This window comes from Ranitomeya variabilis, chromosome 8 (genome assembly GCF_051348905.1).
Source record: "Ranitomeya variabilis isolate aRanVar5 chromosome 8, aRanVar5.hap1, whole genome shotgun sequence".
NCBI lineage: Eukaryota > Metazoa > Chordata > Amphibia > Anura > Dendrobatidae > Ranitomeya > Ranitomeya variabilis.
The window spans coordinates 128,037,067-128,059,246 of NC_135239.1; the positions used below are offsets into that span (position 1 = coordinate 128,037,067).

General features: G+C 47.2%; 2 protein-coding genes across 4 annotated transcripts in view; both read left to right on the top strand.

Annotated features, from left to right (window-relative positions):
• The window catches only part of KIFAP3 (kinesin associated protein 3), an 811,853-nt gene that overhangs the window by 95,146 nt on the left and 694,527 nt on the right, over window positions 1-22,180 (top strand). The gene's annotated exons all lie outside the window — the stretch shown is intronic.
• On the top strand, window positions 12,965-15,886 carry LOC143787462 (uncharacterized). Its single transcript, XM_077276228.1, has 4 exons — window positions 12,965-13,142; window positions 13,469-13,667; window positions 13,822-13,984; window positions 14,827-15,886. The coding sequence occupies exons 1-4, from the start codon at window positions 12,999-13,001 to the stop codon at window positions 15,104-15,106; spliced, it is 786 nt and encodes a 261-aa protein (XP_077132343.1). The 5' UTR covers window positions 12,965-12,998; the 3' UTR covers window positions 15,107-15,886.

Here is a 22,180-nt window from a genome sequence, read left to right on the forward strand (position 1 = left end):
GATACCCTTGTGAAAATAAAAAAAAGTTTGGTTCCAAAGTAATTTTTTGTGAAAAAAGTAAAATGTTCATTTTTTCCTTCCAAATTGCTTTAGTTCTCGTGAAGCACCTGAAGGGTTAATAAACTTCTTGAATGTGATTTTGCGCACCTTAAGGGGTGCAATTTTTAGAATGGTGTCACTTGGGTATTTTCTGTTATGTTGACCACCCAAACTCACTTCAAATGTGATGTGATCCCTAAAAAATGGTTTTGTAAATTTTGTTGGAAAAACGGGAAATCGCTGGTCAACTTTTATCCGTTATAGCGTCCTAACAAAAAAAATTATGTTTGCGAAATTGTAAAGTAGATCTTTGGGCGTCGCCGATTATAGCTTCTGTCTTATCCGTAGTTATCTCGGTCCGGAGTGGAGAGCTGGTTGTTGGAGATTCATTGCTGGTGGTGTATTTCCCTTGTCTTATTTACTCCTTCCTATATTTGTATTTATTTTGCCCTGCACCTTTATAGTGTATTCCTGATTGACTGCGGCGTGGTGTATATTTTCCTTTATCCTTGTTTGTTATAACTGTGGGTATTGGTCTATTGCATTCACTGGGTGGTGGGCGGTGGTGTTCAGTCTAGGGCTGAATCAGGAGTCAGGGTGAGGGTGGAGGCCAGAACATGCACACCTTCAGTGAAAACTTCAGGTAGAGGGTCAGACAGGGTTTCCCTAGTCTGAGGGAAATTGCAGGGGCCCGGGTTATTAGCTCTCGCCCTCCTTGTATCCCCGTGACACCTAGCCAGATTAGTTCTCATGCTTCGCACTGACGAGGGCCAACAGCCCGAAACACCGTGTCTGCGAATTGATATACTGATTTGGCTTTTATCCTAAGTCATATTGCACGACTCGTTAAAGGGTTGATTGTGACTTGTAGGATCGCTACTTCCAACAGGTGGCGCTATAGAGTTAAGTCCTCTTTTTCTCAGAAGAGGCAATTTGCATACAAAATTTTTGCTAAATTTCCATTTTTTTCCCAAAATAAACGCAAATCATATCGAAGTAATTTTACCACTAACAATATGGTACAATATGTCCCGAAAAAACAAACTCAATCAGTTGGATCCTTTGAAGCGTTACAGAGCTATAACCTCATAAAATGACAGTGGTCAGAATTCTAAAAAATAGCTTGGTTATTAAAGGGAATCTGTCGCCTAATTTTTCGCATATAAGCTGCGGCCACCGCCATCAGGGGCTTATCTACAGCATTCTGTAATGCTGTAGATAAGCCCCGATGTAACCTGAAAGAAAAGAAAAACAAGTTAGATTATACTAACCCAGGGGTGGTCCGGTGCGGTCCAGGTCATGTAGGCGTCGCAGGTCCAGGTCCGGTGCCTCCCACCTTTATGCAATGACATCCTCTTCCTTCTGTCGTGGCTCATGCGCAGGCATAATTCTCTGCCCTGTGTCTGACAGTAGGAGAAGGAGGCATATCGGCTCCTGCTCTTAAGAGGCATCTCACAAGCCACCTTCCCTGCAGGACTCTGTAGTACCCTGTGGTTATATTAGAGACCATGAGCAAAATGCGATCGCATCGCGTTGTGCTGATAGTAGCAGACAGGGAGCTTACTCCCAGTGTGATGCTCCTCGATGTCGCTGTCACTATTGACAGTGGCATCAGAGGGATTAAACGTCCATGATCGGATAAAGCAGGGTGTCCGCTCTCACATAGAGCACACTGTGTAAGCCTGTGCTATCGTGGTGCCGTACATATATTGCGGTGTGTGGGAACGCAGTTTCCGCAGCGCCGTACATGGACGCCGCATGTCGAGAAGGGGTTAAATTTGTTTGGTGATCTGACACATTTACATGTGACAAGCATGCAAAAGAATAGGAAATCAGAAAGGGGGAAAATACTTTTTCATATAACTGTACATTACAAAGGATACACTGAGATTGGAGTATACACATCACAGGAGACATGGGGCCTGCAGTATATAGCCATCATTTGCGACATGGGGCTGTGGCATAGACATCACAGGAGATATGGGGGCTGAGGCGTAGACATCACAGGAGACATGGGTCTGCGGCAAAGACATCACAGGAGGCATAGGGCCTGCCTCATAGATATCACAGGAGACATGGGCGCTGCAGCATAGACATTACAGGGGACATGGGGGCTGCAGCAGACATCACAGGAAACATGGGCGCTGCAGCATAGACATCACAGGGGACATGAAGACTGCAGTATATACATAACAGGAAACATGGGGTCTGTGGCATAGACATAACAGACATCTGCAGAATAGATGGAACGGGACATTGGGCTGCTACGTAGAAGTCCCTAACACTGCCAACAGAGTACATGTCCAGGAGAAATCTGTCATTGCATGTACTGCAGCGTTCAGTAGTGAACTATGTGTTTGTAGACCAAGAGGAAATTTATGTGCTGGCGGCCATCAAAACGCAGCTGCCAGCCCGAGCACTGTAGTTCCCGGCAATCTGCATTGGGGCCAGAAAAAAGGTCATTGCGGACCTGAAGTTCCCCACTCCTGCTCTATGGGACTGCTGGAAGTAGCTGAATGCGAAAATCTGAAAGACAATGAGTGGAGTAGAAGTTAACCTGTTAAGGGGAGAATGTATGGCATATGAAGATATACTGAAATCAAACTTATATGGACGCTTTGCTTAACCCCTTCCCGACATCTGACGGTATAGTACGTCACATGTCGGGACCCCCGCTTTGATGTGCGCTCCGGCGGTGAGCGCACATCAAAGCCGGGACATGTCAGCTGTTTTGAACAGCTGACATGTGCCCGCAATAGGCGCGAGCAGAATCGCGATCTGCGCGCGCCTATTAACTAGTTAAATGCCGCTGTCAAACGCAGACAGCGGCATTTAACTACCGCATCCGGCCGTGCGGCCGGATATGAGCGCATCGCCGACCCCGTCACATGATCGGGGGTCGGCGATGCTCCTCCATTGTAACCATAGAGGTCCTTGAGACCTCTATGGTTACTGATTGCCGGTGGCTGTGAGCGCCCCCCTGTGGTCGGCGCTCACAGCACACCTGCAAATCTGCTGTGTAGCAGCGATCTTATGATCACTGCTGCATAGCAGAGCCGATCGGGCTGTGCCTGCTTCTAGCCTCCCATGGAGGCTATAGAAGCATGGCAAAAGTAAAAAAAAAAAGTTTTTAAAAATGTGAAAAAAATAAAAAAAATATAAAAGTTTAAATCACCCCCCTTTCGCCCCAATCAAAATAAATCAATAAAAAAAACCCCCAACCTACACATATTTGGTATCGCCGCGTTCAGAATCGCCCGATCTATCAATAAAAAAAAAGCATTAACCTGATCGCTAAATGGCGTAATGAGAAAAAAATTCGAAACGCCAGATTTACGTTTTTTTGGTCGCCACGACATTGCATTAAAATGCAATAACGGGCGATCAAAAGAACGTATCTGCACCAAAATGCTATCATTAAAAACGCCAGCTCGGCACGCAAAAAATAAGCCCTCACCTGACCCCAGATCACGAAAAATGGAGACGCTACGAGTATCGGAAAATGGCGCAATTTTGTTTTGTTTTGTTTTTTGCAAAGTTTGGAATTTTTTTTCACCACTTAGGTGAAAAATAACCTAGTCATGTTAGGTGTCTATGAACTCGTAGTGACCTGGAGAATCATAATGGCAGGTCAGTTTTAGCATTTAGTGAACCTAGCAAAATAGGCAAGCAAAAAACAAGTGTGGGATTGCACTTTTTTTGCAATTTCACTGCACTTGGAATTTTTTTCCCGTTTTCTAGTACACGACATGCTAAAACCAATGATGTCGTTCAAAAGTACAACTCGTCCCGCAAAAAATAAGCTCTCACATGGCCAAATTGACGGAAAAATAAAAAAGTTATGGCTCTGGGAAGGAGGGGAGCGAAAAACAAAAACGGAAAAGCGGAAAAAGCTCCGGGGGTGAAGGGGTTAATATTCGATTCATGTCACTTTAAGGTTTTCTGATTCACTGTTATGATGTACAATAACAAATTGTATTGTGGTACCGTGTTAGCCAGAAAAATCAATGTGAATATTTTTCTGCCCAATGATGACAAGTATTCTTGGAGTGATACCTTTATTGGCTAACCAGAAAATAATATGTTTGCAAGCTTTCAGAGCACAGTGGCTCCTTCTTCAGGCAAGATTACAAATGTACATTTGTAATCTTGCCTGAAGAAGGAGCCACTGTGCTCTGAAAGCTTGCAAACATATTATTTTCTGGTTAGCCAATAAAGGTATCACTCCAAGAATACTTCTGTCATCATTGGGCAGACAAATATTCACACTGATTCACTGTTATAAGACTTAATTATGTTTATTATTCGATCCCAGGATGTGCCAAGATATGCCCCTAGTCTTATCGAGAGTAAATGCACCTGTACGTAGGGAGATCAATTCCCAATAAACCAAAGATAAGTAAAATACGTGCATAGACAGATGTCAGGCCGACCTAAAAAGCCATTAGGGTGATAACGGTAAAGAAATAGACTAAAAGCAATAATCATTAGAATAATGGTCCAATAATAATAAAGATAATAACATAACATGTTATGATCAAAGTGACTTGTGATAATTATTAAGTTGGAAAGACCTATGATGTAATGTGCTGAGACCGCCCAATTTCTCTTATAAAAAGAGCGGTCCGACCAATAAAATCAGAAATCTATCGAGAGACAACTGCTTGCATTTGTGTCCTGATTTCTCCGGCCGTAAAACCTCACATCCAATTTGGCAGCAGAAAACTAAGATGAGAACACACACATCCCGTGTGCCCTAACAAACCAAGTCCACCTCTGCTGCTTTCAAGATTTGCTCTGAAGTAATTCTAGGTATTGCTGGGCGTTCTAGCAATCAGACCCACCAGTGATCTTTGCATTACCTGTCGGATAGGGACAACTTTCAGCTGTCGGAATACTCCACGAGACATCTTTAAGCCAAGGAGCAGGGCTGACATTTGACAGGATGAATCTTTTCACTGCGTGAGCACTGTTAGGCTTCTTTCACACTAGCGTCAGCACGGGGCTGTCGCTATGTGTTGGCCCGACGTGCCGACGCGCGTTGTGAAAGTAATGCCCGACGTGGGTAGCGGAAGCAGTCTTACGACTCTTCCGCTGCCCCATTGTAATGTCCGGGGAGGAGGGGGCGAGTTTCGGCTGCACATACGCGGTCGAAAATGGCGGACATTACAAAAAAAAGTAGTAAAGCTGCACCCTATAATTATATAGTCTCTATGGACATCAGGGCGCATGTCCTCACCAGGGGGTCCATCCCAGATAGAGCATCCAAATCCAAACTGAAGAAAAGGACAGCGCCACACCGGATAGTGAAAAACAGCTCACATATTTATTCTGCCTCCTGCGGCAACGTTTCGGTCCAAAGACCTTTGTCAAGCCCAGTATACAGCATTTCAACCACCATTATATACCCATAAGCCCTCCCCTCTAATTAACCATCTACCAATAGAAATACAATAGAAAAACATACATAACACAGTTCACATATACACATATAAAAACAATTGTACATGAGTAGTAATCATTGCACCACCCCTTCTAACATAGATCAACTAACCCTGATTCCTCTTTTGCATACATCTTATTACCAAAACACAGAAATGAGATCCCAATACATAGAATGTAAACAAACCGTGTCCCACCTATCGGAGCAATGCTTTGGTGGTTACCATAGTACCCAGATACTCCCACAGGCGTGTTCATGAAGGATATCATCCAATCATATCGCCAGGTTACAGGTCATGTGACCGCATCATCCCCATGTGATATGTATCACACTGCACAGGTCCAGCAAACACCTCCCCAGTCCGAATAGTAATCTCAACTGCACATGTCGCCGGCAAGATTCTGCTCATAGGAGGCAAAGTCCCACATATTAGTGCGCATGTCCATAGGGCTCATAAATCCGGAGATATCCTTGCGCACACATTTCTTTTCAGTCAATGTCCGCAGTGGGGAAACAGATCAATAATGCGCATGTCCGGAACTCCTCCTCAACACTCCTGCATTCAGTGCCGATACATGGCAAAACAATGATGCATATGTCTGAAATCACAAATTGTATCTCCAGATAACAGAACGATGTTATGCATGTCCAGAAAGCCTTCTTCAATCCTCCATATATATGGTAATGGCACACATGACTTAAATAATCGCACCTTTAAATATGTCCTTAATGCTGTGCTGAAACCTATAATAGAATATAATATACCTAAAAGGGAAAGCACATCCCTCCCAATCGTTTAATAATATATACATCACAATATGCAAATGAAAAATCACATTTACATATTACATTATAGTGCCCTAGAATATTAATCATTTAACTCTAAATATAAACAAAAACAAGAAAAACAGCATCATGACGAACATAACAGCATAACCAAATAGAGCCATATCTCAACTTAGTCATCCACGCCACCATGTCCCCCATGTCATACCAAGGATTCCCAGCCAGTCTCCCATGCTGGTATTTGCCCAGCCTCAAGCTGCTTAGCATTTGTGATTGAACGGAGGCAGGCACATTCGGCCTAAAGTGGCCATTGACACAAGGGGCATAATAGCATAGACAGCCAGTCTCCGAAAGGTATATATCCAAACACAGCGTATCGCCTTTAAGGCTAAATGGGGACATGTAACCATAATATAATTATGGAATAACCCTCATCAAATAGGTAAGGGATATAATATAACAAACATCAAAGAATATTAACCATATAGTAAAGCCCCATAATCTCCTTCATAAATCAGTGTTCATATAAATAATGGTATCAATAATCCCTGGGACACCAATCGGCCTCAATAGATGGCCACATGGTTAACCCCTTTATCACTGATACTCAACAATTATCCCTCAAAAGAAGGGACAAAAGATTAATCGGAGTGTGCATCAAACTACCCAAATAATCTGTACAATATAAAAAAAACAAGGCGAACAAAGAATATATAATACAGTTAAAAACATTATACCGATGAGATACCGCAACAAAACCTCAGAGGAAACAATTCTGTTTGTATTCTATATTCAATCCTTTGGGGAAAAGAGTGTCCAATTCAAATATCCATTTTAATTATTTTCTCTTCAGGAGATATGCAAATTGCCTCTTCTGAGAAAAAGAGGACTTAACTCTATAGCGCCACCTGCTGGAAGTAGCGATCCTACAAGTCACAATCAACCCTTTAACGAGTCGTGCAATATGACTTAGCCAGAGATGGTATGTCACTCTCCATAAGGAGAAACGATACCCCTTAGACCCTCTTCAGGAGAGTAACACGATCTCCACCTCGTCTTGGCATGGGTACATCGTCTATAACCCTGTACCTCAATTGATTAACCGAATGGCACATTTCATGAAAATGTCTCGGTACCGGAAGTTCAATTAATTTCATTCTAATAGTGCTTTTGTGTTTACTGATCCTCGCTTTAACCTCCTTCGTGGTCTCCTCCACATAGAAGAGACCACATGGGCAGCTGAGGACATAAACAACAAAGCTGCTCTTGCATGTATAGCGTTTCTGTATTTCGTACCTCTTTCCAGTGTATGGATGATAGAAGGATGCACCTTTTACTAAGTTGTTACAACATGCGCATCCAAGACCAGGGAAATTTCCCAAGCTAGGACGGCTAAGAGTGGTTTGTACGTCTCTCCTAAAACTACCAACATCTGACATAACCAACTCGTCCTTAAGGTTCCTATTCCTCCTATAGGAAAATAAAGGAGGTACTTGGAACTCATTAATATCGGCATGACCCTTACTCAATAATGACCAATGTCTACGTATGACATCCGAGATCTTATTACTCAAACCATTATACACTGTAACAAACGGTAGTCTTTTGTTTGATTCAGCAGACACTTTAGGTATAAGAAGCTCATCACGTTTTTTAGTCAAGGCCTTCATTTTAAACTTGTCAAGATCGACCTTGGAATAACCCCTTGACAAGAATTTCTGACACATCTCAGTAAGTCTATCATCAATGAAAGAATCACAGGAAACAATTCTTCTGACTCAATAATTGGCTCCATGGCAGAGACTCCACCATCCGACGCGGATGTTCACTGAAAAAATGTAGTAGATTATTTCTGTCCGTATGCTTAACGAACAGATCCGTATGCAAAAACCCATCCATCTTGTAAACACAAGTATCAAGGAATTGCATCCTCATCTGAGAACAATCCATGGTAAAACCCAACCCAGGATAGATGTTATTCAAATATAAATGAAAATGTTCAAGCTCATGCCTGTCACCATCCCATATCAGGAAGATGTCATCGATATAGCGCCGCCAGCCCCTAACATGGCCCCAAAACCACGATCTGTACACGTGTTCGTCCTCCAGGACAGCCATGTAGATGTTAGCATAAGTGGGGGCCACATTGGACCCCATGGCTGTCCCGCGGCGCTGCAGGTAGTAATCATCCCCGAAGAGAAAATAATTCCTCCCGAGGATGAACTCCAGCAGCGCCAGGGCGAACCGTGCACACTCCGGGGCCATGTCGGAGCCGGCAAGCGCCACACCGACCGCTGACAATACCCTGGCATGCTCAATGGAGGTGTACAGGGATGTTACATCAAACGAAACCAGCCACGTGGATTCCACAACCTGCACACCCTCCAAAGATCTTATGAAGTCACTTGTATCTCTTACATAAGAGAGTGCAGAAGCAGCAAACTTCCTTAGTAAGCGATCCAAAAAGATCGCCACTTTATTGCATAGAGACCCCCTGCCCGACACAATCCTTGTGGATCTTCGGAAGGGTGTACAGAACCGGAACTACGGGATACTCAACTTTTAGATATTTTGCCAATTTCATATCGATGAGACCACTATCCAGTGCCCCATCAATCAATAAATCCAATTCTAATTTGAATCTCTGGGTTGTGTTCACCTGCAATCTTTCATAAACATCAATATCTGAAAGCTGCGAGGTCGCTATGGGCTGCATTTGTTTGGCGCATATCTTATACATTAGTGCTTTGATAGAGCACCTCCAGATTGTGTCTTTTCGGATAAATGGAAAAAAAAATCTGTACACTAACCACAATTGGAACGCTCATGAGTAGGGTTGAGCGACCTTTACTTTTATATGATCGGGTCGGGTTTCACGAAACCCAACTTTTTCAAAAGTCGGGTCGAGTGAAATCGGCCGATCCTATAAAAAAGTCGGGGTCGGGGTCGGCCGAAACTCGAAACCCAATGCAGTGCATTGGGTTTCCAATGGTTCCCAGGGTCTGAAGGAGCGGAAACTCTCCTTCAGGCCCTGGGATCCATATTTAAGTGTAAAATAAAGAATTAAAATAAAAAATATCGCTATACTTACCCTCTGACGGGCCCTGGTACTAACCGGGAACCTTCCTTCCTTAGAATCAGCCTTCCAGGACCTTGCGGTGACGTCACGGTGACGTCGCGGCTTGTGACCGCTCGCGTGACCGCCCATGTGACCGCTCGCACGACCAATCACAAGCCGCGACGTCACCGTGACGTCACCGAAGGTCCTGGAAGGGCTGATTCTTAGGAAGGAAGGCTGCCGGAAAGAAGCAGGGCGTGTCCGAGGGTGAGTATATACCTAATAGGAATATACTCACCCTCGGCTTCGTTCCGGCAGCCTTCCTTCCTAAGAATCAGCCCTTCCAGGACCTTCGGTGACGTCACGGCTTGTGATTGGTCGCGCGAGCGGTCACATGGGCGGCCGCGCGACCAATCACAAGCCGCGACGTCACCGCAAGGTCCTGGAAGGCTGATTCTAAGGAAGGAAGGTTCCCGGTTAGTACCAGGGCCCGTCAGAGGGTAAGTATAGCGATATTTTTTATTTTAATTATTTATTTTACACTTATATCTGAATTCCGATACCAATTCCCGATATCTTAAACATATCGGGAATCGGTATCGGAATTCCGATTCCAGATTCAGAAGATCGCCGACTTCATGGCCGACCCCACACAGGGGTCGGGTCGGGTTTCATGAAACCCGACTTTGCCAAAAGTCAGCGACTTCTGAAAATTGCCAACCCGTTTCGCTCAACCCTACTCATGAGTATTTAAATGAGGAAGCAGGAGTTCCCTTATGTATGTGGTTTAGGGTATTATGTGCTGTTGTTTTTCTTTGCATAATGAAGCTGCAGTGACGTGCTGCTAACATTTATTGACTGGCACTATTTTGTTGTACTTAAAAACCGTTGGAGGTGTGCATTGTCTCTGTGATAAACACAATAACAGTGATTAAGGCCCATATCCTTTTTCTGCCTAACATATATAGTTATTTATGGACCCCAATGAGTTCAGGGGGCACCATATTATTGCAGAAATAAGCTATTGAGGTGTATGTAGATACAGCAAAACCTCCCCGTCCTTTAGGATTAAAGGGAAGGTGCCACCAGTTTTTTTGGAGTTTGTTTTTGTGTGAAATTAAGCTTAAAATAGTAAATAAAATGTATTAATGCAATGTTTGCACTGTTTGCAAACATTTCTATATGAAAAATATTATATATTTTCTTACAAATATATATACTGACCACTAGGGGGAGCATTTTCCGTTTTAGACCTCAAGCAGCTATAGTAAGACTTGCCAGCTTTACTGTTAGCTGGAAAATTGGGGCAGTAACTGCTGACATCACCATTTCCCTCCCCTTTTGGGTGGTCTAATATCCCTAGGGCAGAATGAAGAGCAGCATCACAGGGCAGTGCCATTTTGTGTGTGACTGCCCTGTGATCTATCATCAGTAGGGTTGAGCGACTTTGACTTTTTAAGGGTCGAGTCATGTTTTGCGAAACCCGACTTCTTGAAAAGTCGAGTCGGGCGAAATCGGCCGATTACTGCGAAAAGTCGAGGATCGGCAGGAACACGAAACCCTATGCACGTCAATGGGTTTATTTATTTTTTTTTTTCTCTCTCTCTCTCTCTCTCTCTCTCTCTCTCTCTCTCTCTCTCTCTCTCCCTCCCCCCCCTCCATCCCAGCACAGAAAATTTCGTTTTACACATTGCAAATCCCTACTGCGCACAAGCGATAAAATGATGATAGGCGTGCACGCCCCTAACCCCTATATCATCACTCTGCCCACACTCTTTCATTGGCTGAAAAAATGGCGCTAAACACGTCATACGAAACACGACTTTGGCGCCAAGATCGTGTGCCGCATGGCCGACCCCACACAGGGATAGGGTCGGGTTTCATTAGACGCCGACTTTGCCAAAAGTCGGCGACTTATGAAAATGAACGATCCGTTTCGCTCAACCCTAATCATCAGCAGTTACTGCATCAGAAACACAGTTAGGCTATGTGCACATTTGCGGTGTGCGCCGCAGCGTCGTCGCCGCAAGAAAACGCATGCGTCGTGCGGCCCTATCTTTAACATTGGCGCCGCATGGGGCCGCATGTACATGCGTTGTCATGCGTTGTGATGCGTTGTACGCCACATGCGGCGTTAGGGCGCACCTGTCAGGGCGCGGCAAACACAACATGTTGCATTTTTCGGGCGGCGCCGACCTTTTAAAAACGCATGCGTCGTGTTTGCGTCGTCGATGCGCCTTTTTCCCCATTGAATTGTATTGACAACGCAGACGACGCAAGTACTTGCGTCGTTGTGCGTTGTACGACGCATGCGTTTTCCAATAAAAAATGCAAAACATTGTCTAGACTTTGTCTAGACACTAAAAAAAACACTATATATATATAAAAAAAAGGGGGGTTGCCATTGTCTTTCACAAGGCTACAGAGAGAGGATCAGAGAAGACAGAGAGAGAATCAATCTGCTTTCAAAAACTGTAAGTATATTAATTTCTCTTTTTTTTTTTTATTCTGTTTTATTTCTTGATTTTGATTAATTTGTGCAATGTTTGGTCTGTGCTATTGTACGGTTATGGCACTGTGGGTTGTTATTGAAAAATTGTGTTTTTATCTGGTTCTGATGTACTTGTGGCGTTATATGCTGGCGTTTCTTGTCTTCGGCCTTGCTTGGTTTTGAATTGGTTTTGGGTTGTTCTGGTGTCATGCGGTTGTTCAATGTCTTTTTTTTTTGGCTGATTTTTTCTTGTTAAATTTCTGGTGCATGTCTTTTTCTGGTTTCTATTGTTGGGGGTAACCGTATGGCGTTTTCTAGGCTCATGTCTTGCTGTGTTTTATTATGCTGTTGGCATTTTTTTTTCTTTCCTTGAGTGTCTTTTCTTGCTGGTGGGGGGGCTACATTTATGAGGTTTCATTTGTATTGTATTGTTCCGTGCGGCTATATCATTCTATTTTCAATTGTATTTTCCCTTTTTTTTTTTTTCTATCTCTGATGGTTTTACGTCGATTTCCGTATGGCATATATCTCCTTCCTTGACTGTTTGCATTGCCAAGTGTGTAGTATAGTGGGTTTTTTTTTTTTTTGGTGGGGCCCTTTTTTTTTCTTTTAAGTTCATGTGTTTTATTTTCTATTTTATGGTTTATCTTTTGGGTTGCTGTATTTTGTAACAGCGGTTGTCCCGTAATGTTTATTGCTTATTATCTAGAATGGTATTTATCGCCTTTTTCAGATGTATTTCTGTGGTAGATGTCACCAGATGGTGTTGTTTTGGATCATGTCTTGTTGTAATTGTAAAGTATGGCGTGCAGTAGTTTGCTATTTCATTGTGCCTTTTTTTTTACCTGTAAGTTTTTTTTTTTTTAGTAAGTTTTTATATTTAAAAATTTGGACATAGGTGTCTATTTGTTTGGGTCTATTCTTGTATTGTTTCTTCTATTGTTTTCTCTTGCAATGTATGGCGTTGTGGTGTCGCTTTTTGAGTTTGCATTGTCCTATCAGTCAACAGTCAATTGTGGTTGTTTTAATTTTTTGTGCCTATTTTATTTTATGTGGCATTGTTAGCTTTGGATGTGATTTACTGTTCATTTTTTCATTGCAGAGCAAACTTGCAAGAATGGCAAGTGACTCACATGACTCGGAACATAGCCAATCGGCGCGGGGGAGTGCGGTGAGTAATTATGTCCAGTTGCTTACAATTCGCTGCCATTTGTAGCATTGACAATAATTTTTGTATACAATTTTTACAGGCTTCTTCAAGTGAGGGGGAAGGCACACAGCGGGAGCAGAGAGGTCGGGGCCAAGATGTGGCGTCAGGACGGCCAGTGAGTATTTTTTTTTTTTTTTTTATCTTTTTTTTTTTTGAGTAGCATCCTGCTGTGAGGAACATTACATTTGAGTAGCATCCTGGTTTCACTAGGGATGTTTACTAAGCTTAATTACATTATAGCTTTTCAGGGCAGCAAGTATTGGGGGAAGGTAACATAAAGTTGAACTCTCTGCACACAAACATTCCAAAATACAGGTGTAGAAAACATCAATATACATACATCAAATGGCAAAGGATAGGGCAAAGGTACATATCATGCCAGGTGCTGGTGGTTGTTAATATTTTCAAATTTTTTTAACCTTTGTTTTCTAATTTTTCTAGGTTTCACAACGGGACCAAGGAGACAGTGCCATAGATGTGGACCTCCTGATCTCCAGCATCCATGAGCGTGGCCCGTTGTGGGACAGCCGTGACCCCCGGCACATGGACCAGGTGGTGTTGAGGCGTTTGTGGGCAGAGGTGGCAAAGTCGCTGTGGGATGGCTTTGACAGTGCCTCAGCGAAGGACAAAGGCAACTTTCGTGAGTATTGCTGATACGCTGCTATGACCCATCTTGCCAGGATAAACACAACCGTGTGTGATGCGATCAACGCCTAAACTTTGCATCACACACGGTTGTTTTATCCTTTTAAAATGCAAAATATGTAACCTTTTTTTTTTCTTTGCATTCACAGTTAAAAAGTTGAGGACCAGATGGCGATCCATGAAGGACCGTTTCAATAAGGGGATCCGTGCTGCGGAGGAGCAAGCTCGGAGTGGTGCTGCTGCGTCCAAGTCGGTGCCCTACAAATACAACAGGGCACTACAATTCCTAAGACCAATCCTTGTCCGCCGACAGTAAGTATTTTGTCCACATACCATATTGCACAGCCACATTGTACATTGCCCAGACACATAGCATATTGCACAGCCACATAGTACATTGCCCAGACACATAGCATATTGCACAGCCACATAGTACATTGCCCAGCCAAGTACATTGTGCATCCACATAGTATATTGCCAGGCCACTATATCGCAGCCGCATAGTACACGTTCTAGCCACGTATCCACATAGTATATTTCCCAGGAACATAGTGTATTGGCCATCCATGTAGTCAGCGTAGCATATTGGCCATCCACGTAACTTTTTCCCTAGTGGAATGGTATATAGCCCATTAGTATTTTTTTGGGTTAAGCGTGAGTCCTTGTAGTCCATGACAGGTTACGTTCTGAGTCAGGGTAGTTCTGATCGCAGGAATAATGATGACGTCTCGATCACATGATCCTAACGTCATGGCCGTTCCTGCGATCAGATCAGCAAAGTCACTGTGTTGGTTTTTTTTTGTTTTTTTTTAGATGTTTTTCTTGACTTTAAATTTTATACTATTTTTGCGTCATAGGCAGCATCAAGAAAGATTTTTTGACAACATTTTTTTTAAAACGATGACAGAGGTATGCATTGGCTTTGGCAGCGGGAATGAACAGTCATTTTCTGCCGTAGGTATGTCCATGATTGTTATCGTCAGACCTAATGGTCAGCTGGCGATAACAATCAGCAATTTATTATAGGCCACACAGACTGAGAGACAGGGGATTGTAATGTATTGATGTGTCATGTAATGTTAATTTTATTACAGGAGTTGGCGTATGTGATAGGTTATTAATTGAAGACTAATTTGTTCCTTATCTTTTCACAGGACACACAGCAGCACCCTCGAGCGAGCTCGCCCCGCAGGAGCTGACCTTCATGAATCGCCATCTGACCCGTCACAGCCCTCCCACAGCGACAGCAGGCTTGCACCACCATCTGGAGAACCGGCAGCCGGTCCATCAGGTGTTCCCCTGCCCGAGGCCTCTGGCGCACCTTCGTTCGGGAATTCCCGACAGCGCCAGCGGGCCTCGGACAGGCCAGCCATGCCTGAATTTATGCATTTGAGCACGGTTTTCCAGAACTGTTTCAAGGCGCTCAACGATTAAATGGACAGTCGTCTGTCCAATATCGAACGGCGCCTTGAAAATCTGGAAGCCGAGCTCTCGAATCCGGCCAAACATTTTTTAAGTACTATTGCTAAAGGCATGGTGGAACACCTTACGCCGGAACTCCAGATTTCGGTGATGCAGTCCGGCAACAATGCCTACGTGAGGGCTCTGCAGCAGGCTCGGGTCATGCAGTCAGCGACACTGCCAGTAGTACCGTCGCTGGCTAGCATGACTCCGACTCCTGCTGCAGAGCCACTCCAGCCACCCCACCGAGGTCCATGTGCCGAGTGACGCCAACACAGGCACCATACCATTGTGCCGCCGACTCCTGCTCCTGCCAGGCCCTCATCCTCCCGTAGGCGTCATTCTGGAGGAGCTGCCGCAGGAGCTAAAAAAATGAAAAGGAAGAGGAGACACACAGAGGCACACAGTGAGGCTCTGGCTGCTCCAGTAGAGACACCAAGTGCGCGTCGGGGCTCTAGCCGCAGCAGGAGCAGCCAGGGCCAACCAAGAACCTCGCAAAGGCTCGTGTTGCCTCCTCCCTCCCCTACAGAGGTGGCGGTTTCTTCCCCAGTCTACCCTGCGGAGGGTTTGGACCTGCCATCGAGCCTCCTGGACTATAGGTCATCATCCTCCTCGTCGTCATCATCCTCATCTTCCTCTCCCCATTCCCAACAAGATACATACCATTCCCCCTTGGTGGCAGATGTTGATACCCCCTAAGTTTATTTCCCCTTTTTTTTTTCTGTTTCCCCCTAATAAAAAAAAAATTTGTTTTAAAACAACAATATTTGTTCTTATTTTCCAGTATACTTCTCGGCAAGTCACACCGTGCGCCGTCTACATATATTTTGTGCTTCAAACACCTCATTTATTCAATGTCAGACACTATTTTTACCATTTTTATTTTGCCTTTTTTTGTGTGTCTCTCATTGCTGTATGAGGTGTTTACAAACAATAAAGTGTATGAGGTGTTTTCAAACACTAAGGGTATGTGTCCACGCTCAGGATTGCATCAGGATTTGGTCAGGATTTTACATAAGTATTTGTAACCCAAAACCAGGAGTGGGTGATAAATACAGAAGTAGAGCAGATGTTTCTATTCTACTTTTCCTCTAATTTTTCCACTCCTGGTTTTGGCTTACAAATACTGATGAAAAATCCTGACCAAATCCTGATGCAATCCTGAACGTGGACACATACCGTAAAGGTACCTTCACACTTAACAATGCTGCAGTGAAACATACAATGATGCAGATCACTGCAGAATCGCTATTTGGTCGCTGGAGAGCTGTCTGTGTGACAGCTCTCCAGCGACCAACGATGCCGAGGTCCCCGGGTAACCAGGGTAAACATCAGGTTGCTAAGCGCAGGGCCGCGCTTCCGATGTTTACCCTGGTTAACAGTGTTAAATGTAAATAAAACAACAGTACATATACTCACAATTGCGTCCCCCGGCGTCCGCTACCCTGCACTGACTAAGTGACGGCCCTAACAGCAGAGCGGTCACATTATCTCCTATGTCCATGGGGTGCCGTAAAATGACACTGTTAGTGTCGTGAACTGCTGTGAAACCAAGATGTCAGTCCCCAGTTCCTTCTTTAAACTCCTATAACACACGAAATCTGTTTCACATGCATTTAAAACTTGGTTATAGCAGCATATAATGCTACATTACAGTGATTTATTAATGATCTACAAACGCGGTACCTTACCTTTAACTGTAACCTTCTGGGCCACGGCTGGTCACATGACCTTCAAATTAACAGTGCAGTCAATTTTTAAACATTGTGTGTTTATGTGTATTAGTCTTCCTATACTGTGTTGGGTTTAGGGCTCAATTTATTCACTGGTCCCTTGTCTTTTCCCTCTTTTTTGTTAGTTATAGTGCTTTGGAACAAAGCACTATACTGTTATTCCACCGTGGTAAACTTCTTATTATAGTGCTTTGGAACAAAGCACTATACTGTTATTCCACCGTGGATAACTTCTTATTATAGTGCTTTGGAACAAAGCACTATACTGTTATTCCACCGTGGTAAACTTCTTATTATAGTGCTTTGGAACAAAGCACTATACTGTTATTCCACCGTGGATAACTTCTTCTTCTTCTTATTCTTATTATAGTGCTTTGGAACAAAGCACTATACTGTTATTCCACCGTGGTAAACTTCTTATTCTTATTATTATTATTCAGTCCGCACGTAATGCGGCCCGAACCGCTAAACTCACAGACTCCAGTGAGGTGTCATTTCGAAGCCAGCGTTCCTGAGAGGTGTGCTAAGTATTTTTCGTGTCGATCGGATTTGTAGTTTTGGCGCAATTTGCGTTTGAAAAAAGTGTCTCAATGCATTTCAATAGGGAAATTTTCCAATACGTTTATAATGGGCCTGATTTCTGAGGCAATTTCTAAAAATAACTGCCACCTGGCTGATTACCTCATTGATATGCGCAGTGAGACCCAGTTACTATGCCAACGCCTATAAACTCTACATCAGCCCACCAGGTCACAAGTTTTGTCAGATAATATCAGCTCTTAAAGTGACAGTACAGAACAATTACAAAGCACTATCTGTAGTCTTATCATTATTGCCCCGCTCACCAAATCGGACCCAGCCCACCAAATCGGACGAGAGTGCCCCCGCTTGCCAAATCGGACCCAGAGTGCCCCCGCCCGCCAAATCGGACCCAGAGTGGCGCCGCCCGTCAAGTCGGACCCAGAGTGGCGCCGCCTGCCAAATCGGACCCAGAGTGGCGCCGCCCGCCAAATCGGACCCAGAGAGGCGCCGCCCGCCAAATCGGACCCAGAGTGGCGCCGCCCGCCAAATCGGACCCAGAGTGGCGCCGCCCGCCAAATCGGACCCAGAGTGGCGCCGCCCGCCAAATCGGACCCAGAGTGGCGCCGCCCGCCAAATCGGACCCAGAGAGGCGCCGCCCGCCAAATCGGACCCAGAGTGGCGCCGCCCGCAAAATCGGACCCAGAGTGGCGCCGCCCGCCAAATCGGACCCAGAGTGACCCGGGCCGCCAAATCGGACCCAGAGTGACCCGGGCCGCCAAATCGGACCCAGAGTGACCCGGGCCGCCAAATCGGACCCAGAGTGGCGCCGCCCGCCAAATCGGACCCAGAGTGGCGCCGCCCGCCAAATCGGACCCAGAGTGGCGCCGCCCGCCAAATCGGACCCAGAGTGACCCGGGCCACCAAATCGGACCCAGAGTGACCCGGGCCACCAAATCGGACCCAGAGTGACCCGGGCCACCAAATCGGACCCAGAGTGACCCGGGCCACCAAATCGGACCCAGAGTGACCCGGGCCACCAAATCGGGCCCAGAGTGACCCGGGCCACCAAATCGGGCCCAGAGTGACCCGGGCCACCAAATCGGGCCCAGAGTGACCCGGGCCACCAAATCGGGCCCAGAGTGACCCGGGCCACCAAATCGGGCCCAGAGTGACCCGGGCCACCAAATCGGACCCAGAGTGACCCGGGCCACCAAATCGGACCCAGAGTGACCCGGGCCACCAAATCGGACCCAGAGTGACCCGGGCCACCAAATCGGACCCAGAGTGACCCGGGCCACCAAATGGGACCCAGAGTGACCCGGGCCACCAAATGGGACCCAGAGTGACCCGGGCCACCAAATGGGACCCAGAGTGACCCGGGCCACCAAATCGGACCCAGAGTGACCCGGGCCACCAAATCGGACCCAGAGTGACCCGGGCCACCAAATCGGACCCAGAGTGACCCGGGCCACCAAATCGGACCCAGAGTGACCCGGGCCACCAAATCGGACCCAGAGTGACCCGGGCCACCAAATCGGACCCAGAGTGCCCCGGTGGTGGCCCCGCCCACCAAATCCTCAACTACCAAACCAGCGTCTGAGGGGCATCCAAGTGTGAAAGTCTTGCAGGGGCAGCCCGGGCACCATTCCAAAGCACTATCTGTAGTACCTTCAGGAAATACCCATCTAGTTCTTATTATTATTATTCAGTCCGCACGTAATGCGGCCCGAACCGCTTCACTCACAGACTCCATTGAGGTGTCATTTCGAAGCCAGCGTCCCCAAGAGGTGTGCTAAGTATTTTTCGTGTCGATCGGATTTGTAGTTTTGGCGCAATTTGCGTTTAAAAATGTTTTTTCCCCTCATTGTAATGCATTTCAATAGGGAAATTTTCCCATAGGTTATAATGGCCGGGTTTCTGAGGCAATTTGACATGTACCTGCCACCTGGCTGATTAGCTCATTGATATGCGCAGTCAGGCCCAGTTACTATGCCAACGCCTGCGAACTGTACATGACCACACCAGCACAGTTTTGCCAGATAATATCAGCTCTTAAAGTGATAGCACAGCACAATTTCAAAGCACTATCTGTAGTCTTATTATAATTATTGCCCCGCTCACCAAATCGGACCCAGAGTGGCGCCGCCCGCCAAATCCGAGCCAGAGTGGCGCCGCCCGCCAAATCCGAGCCAGAATGGCGCCGCCCGCCAAATCGGACCCAGAGTGGCGCCGCCCGCCAAATCGGACCCAGAGTGGCGCCGCCCGCCAAATCGGACCCAGAGTGGCGCCGCCCGCCAAATCGGACCCAGAGTGGCGCCGCCCGCCAAATCGGACCCAGAGTGGCGCCGCCCGCCAAATCGGACCCAGAGTGGCGCCGCCCGCCAAATCGGACCCAGAGTGGCGCCGCCCGCCAAATCGGACCCAGAGTGGCGCCGCCCGCCAAATCGGACCCAGAGTGGCGCCGCCCGCCAAATCGGACCCAGAGTGGCGCCGCCCGCCAAATCGGACCCAGAGTGGCGCCGCCCGCCAAATCGGACCCAGAGTGGCGCCGCCCGCCAAATCGGACCCAGAGTGGCGCCGCCCACCAAATCGGACCCAGAGTGACCCCGCCCACCAAATGGGACCCAGAGTGACCCCGCCCACCAAATGGGACCCAGAGTGACCCCGCCCACCAAATGGGACCCAGAGTGACCCCGCCCACCAAATGGGACCCAGAGTGACCCCGCCCACCAAATGGGACCCAGAGTGACCCCGCCCACCAAATGGGACCCAGAGTGACCCCGCCCACCAAATGGGACCCAGAGTGACCCCGCCCACCAAATGGGACCCAGAGTGACCCCGCCCACCAAATGGGACCCAGAGTGACCCCGCCCACCAAATGGGACCCAGAGTGACCCCGCCCACCAAATGGGACCCAGAGTGACCCCGCCCACCAAATGGGACCCAGAGTGACCCCGCCCACCAAATGGGACCCAGAGTGACCCCGCCCACCAAATGGGACCCAGAGTGACCCCGCCCACCAAATGGGACCCAGAGTGACCCCGCCCACCAAATGGGACCCAGAGTGACCCCGCCCACCAAATGGGACCCAGAGTGACCCCGCCCACCAAATGGGACCCAGAGTGACCCCGCCCACCAAATCGGACCCAGAGTGGCCTCAACCCTGAGGGGCTACAACTACCAAACCAGCGCCTGAGGGGCACCCAAGTGTGAAAGTCTTGCAGGGGCAGCCCGGGCACCATTCCAAAGCACTATCTGTAGTTCCTTCAGGAAATACCCATCTAGTTCTTATTATTATTATTCAGTCCGCACGTAATGCGGCCCGAACCGCTAAACTCACAGACTCCAGTGAGGTGTCATTTCGAAGCCAGCGTTCCTGAGAGGTGTGCTAAGTATTTTTCGTGTCGATCGGATTTGTAGTTTTGGCGCAATTTGCGTTTGAAAAAAGTGTCTCAATGCATTTCAATAGGGAAATTTTCCAATACGTTTATAATGGGCCTGATTTCTGAGGCAATTTCTAAAAATAACTGCCACCTGGCTGATTACCTCATTGATATGCGCAGTGAGACCCAGTTACTATGCCAACGCCTATAAACTCTACCAGCCCACCAGGTCACAAGTTTTGTCAGATAATATCAGCTCTTAAAGTGACAGTACAGCACAATTACAAAGCACTATCTGTAGTCTTATCATTATTGCCCCGCTCACCAAATCGGACCCAGCCCACCAAATCGGACCAGAGTGCCCCCGCTTGCCAAATCGGACCCAGAGTGGCGCCGCCCGTCAAGTCGGACCCAGAGTGGCGCCGCCCGTCAAGTCGGACCCAGAGTGGCGCCGCCCGCCAAATCGGACCCAGAGTGGCGCCGCCCGCCAAATCGGACCCAGAGTGGCGCCGCCCGCCAAATCGGACCCAGAGTGGCGCCGCCCGCCAAATCGGACCCAGAGTGGCGCCGCCCGCCAAATCGGACCCAGAGTGGCGCCGCCCGCCAAGTCGGACCCAGAGTGGCGCCGCCCGCCAAGTCGGACCCAGAGTGGCGCCGCCCGCCAAGTCGGACCCAGAGTGGCGCCGCCCGCCAAGTCGGACCCAGAGTGTCGCCGCCCGCCAATTCGGACCCAGAGTGGCGCCGCCCGCCAAGTCGGACCCAGAGTGGCGCCGCCCGCCAAGTCGGACCCAGAGTGGCGCCGCCCGCCAAGTCGGACCCAGAGTGGCGCCGCCCGCCAAGTCGGACCCAGAGTGGCGCCGCCCGCCAAGTCGGACCCAGAGTGGCGCCGCCCGTCAAATCGGACCCAGAGTGACCCGGGCCACCAAATCGGACCCAGAGTGACCCGGGCCACCAAATCGGACCCAGAGTGACCCCGCCCCCCAAATCGGACCCAGAGTGGCCTCAACCCTGAGGGGCTACAACTACCAAACCAGCGCCTGAGGGGCACCCAAGTGTGAAAGTCTTGCAGGGGCAGCCCGGGCACCATTCCAAAGCACTATCTGTAGTTCCTTCAGGAAATACCCATCTAGTTCTTATTATTATTCAGTCCGCACGTAATGCGGCCCGAACCGCTTCACTCACAGACTCCAGTGAGGTGTCATTTCGAAGCCAGCGTCCCCAAGAGGTGTGCTAAGTATTTTTCGTGTCGATCGGATTTGTAGTTTTGGCGCAATTTGCGTTTGAAAATGTTTTTTCCCCTCATTGTAATGCTTTTCAATAGGTAAATTTTCCCATAGGTTATAATGGCCGGGTTTCTGAGGCAATTTGAAATGTACCTGCCACCTGGCTGATTAGCTCATTGATATGCT

Coding starts and splice junctions, on each gene's coding strand:
- LOC143787462 (XM_077276228.1), top strand. CDS start 12,999: ATGTCCAGTTGCTTACAATTCGCTGCCATTTGTAGCATTGACAATAAT. Junction 13,143..13,468: donor ATGTGGCGTCAGGACGGCCA/GTGAGTATTTTT, acceptor TAATTTTTCTAG/GTTTCACAACGGGACCAAGG. Junction 13,668..13,821: donor GAAGGACAAAGGCAACTTTC/GTGAGTATTGCT, acceptor TTGCATTCACAG/TTAAAAAGTTGAGGACCAGA.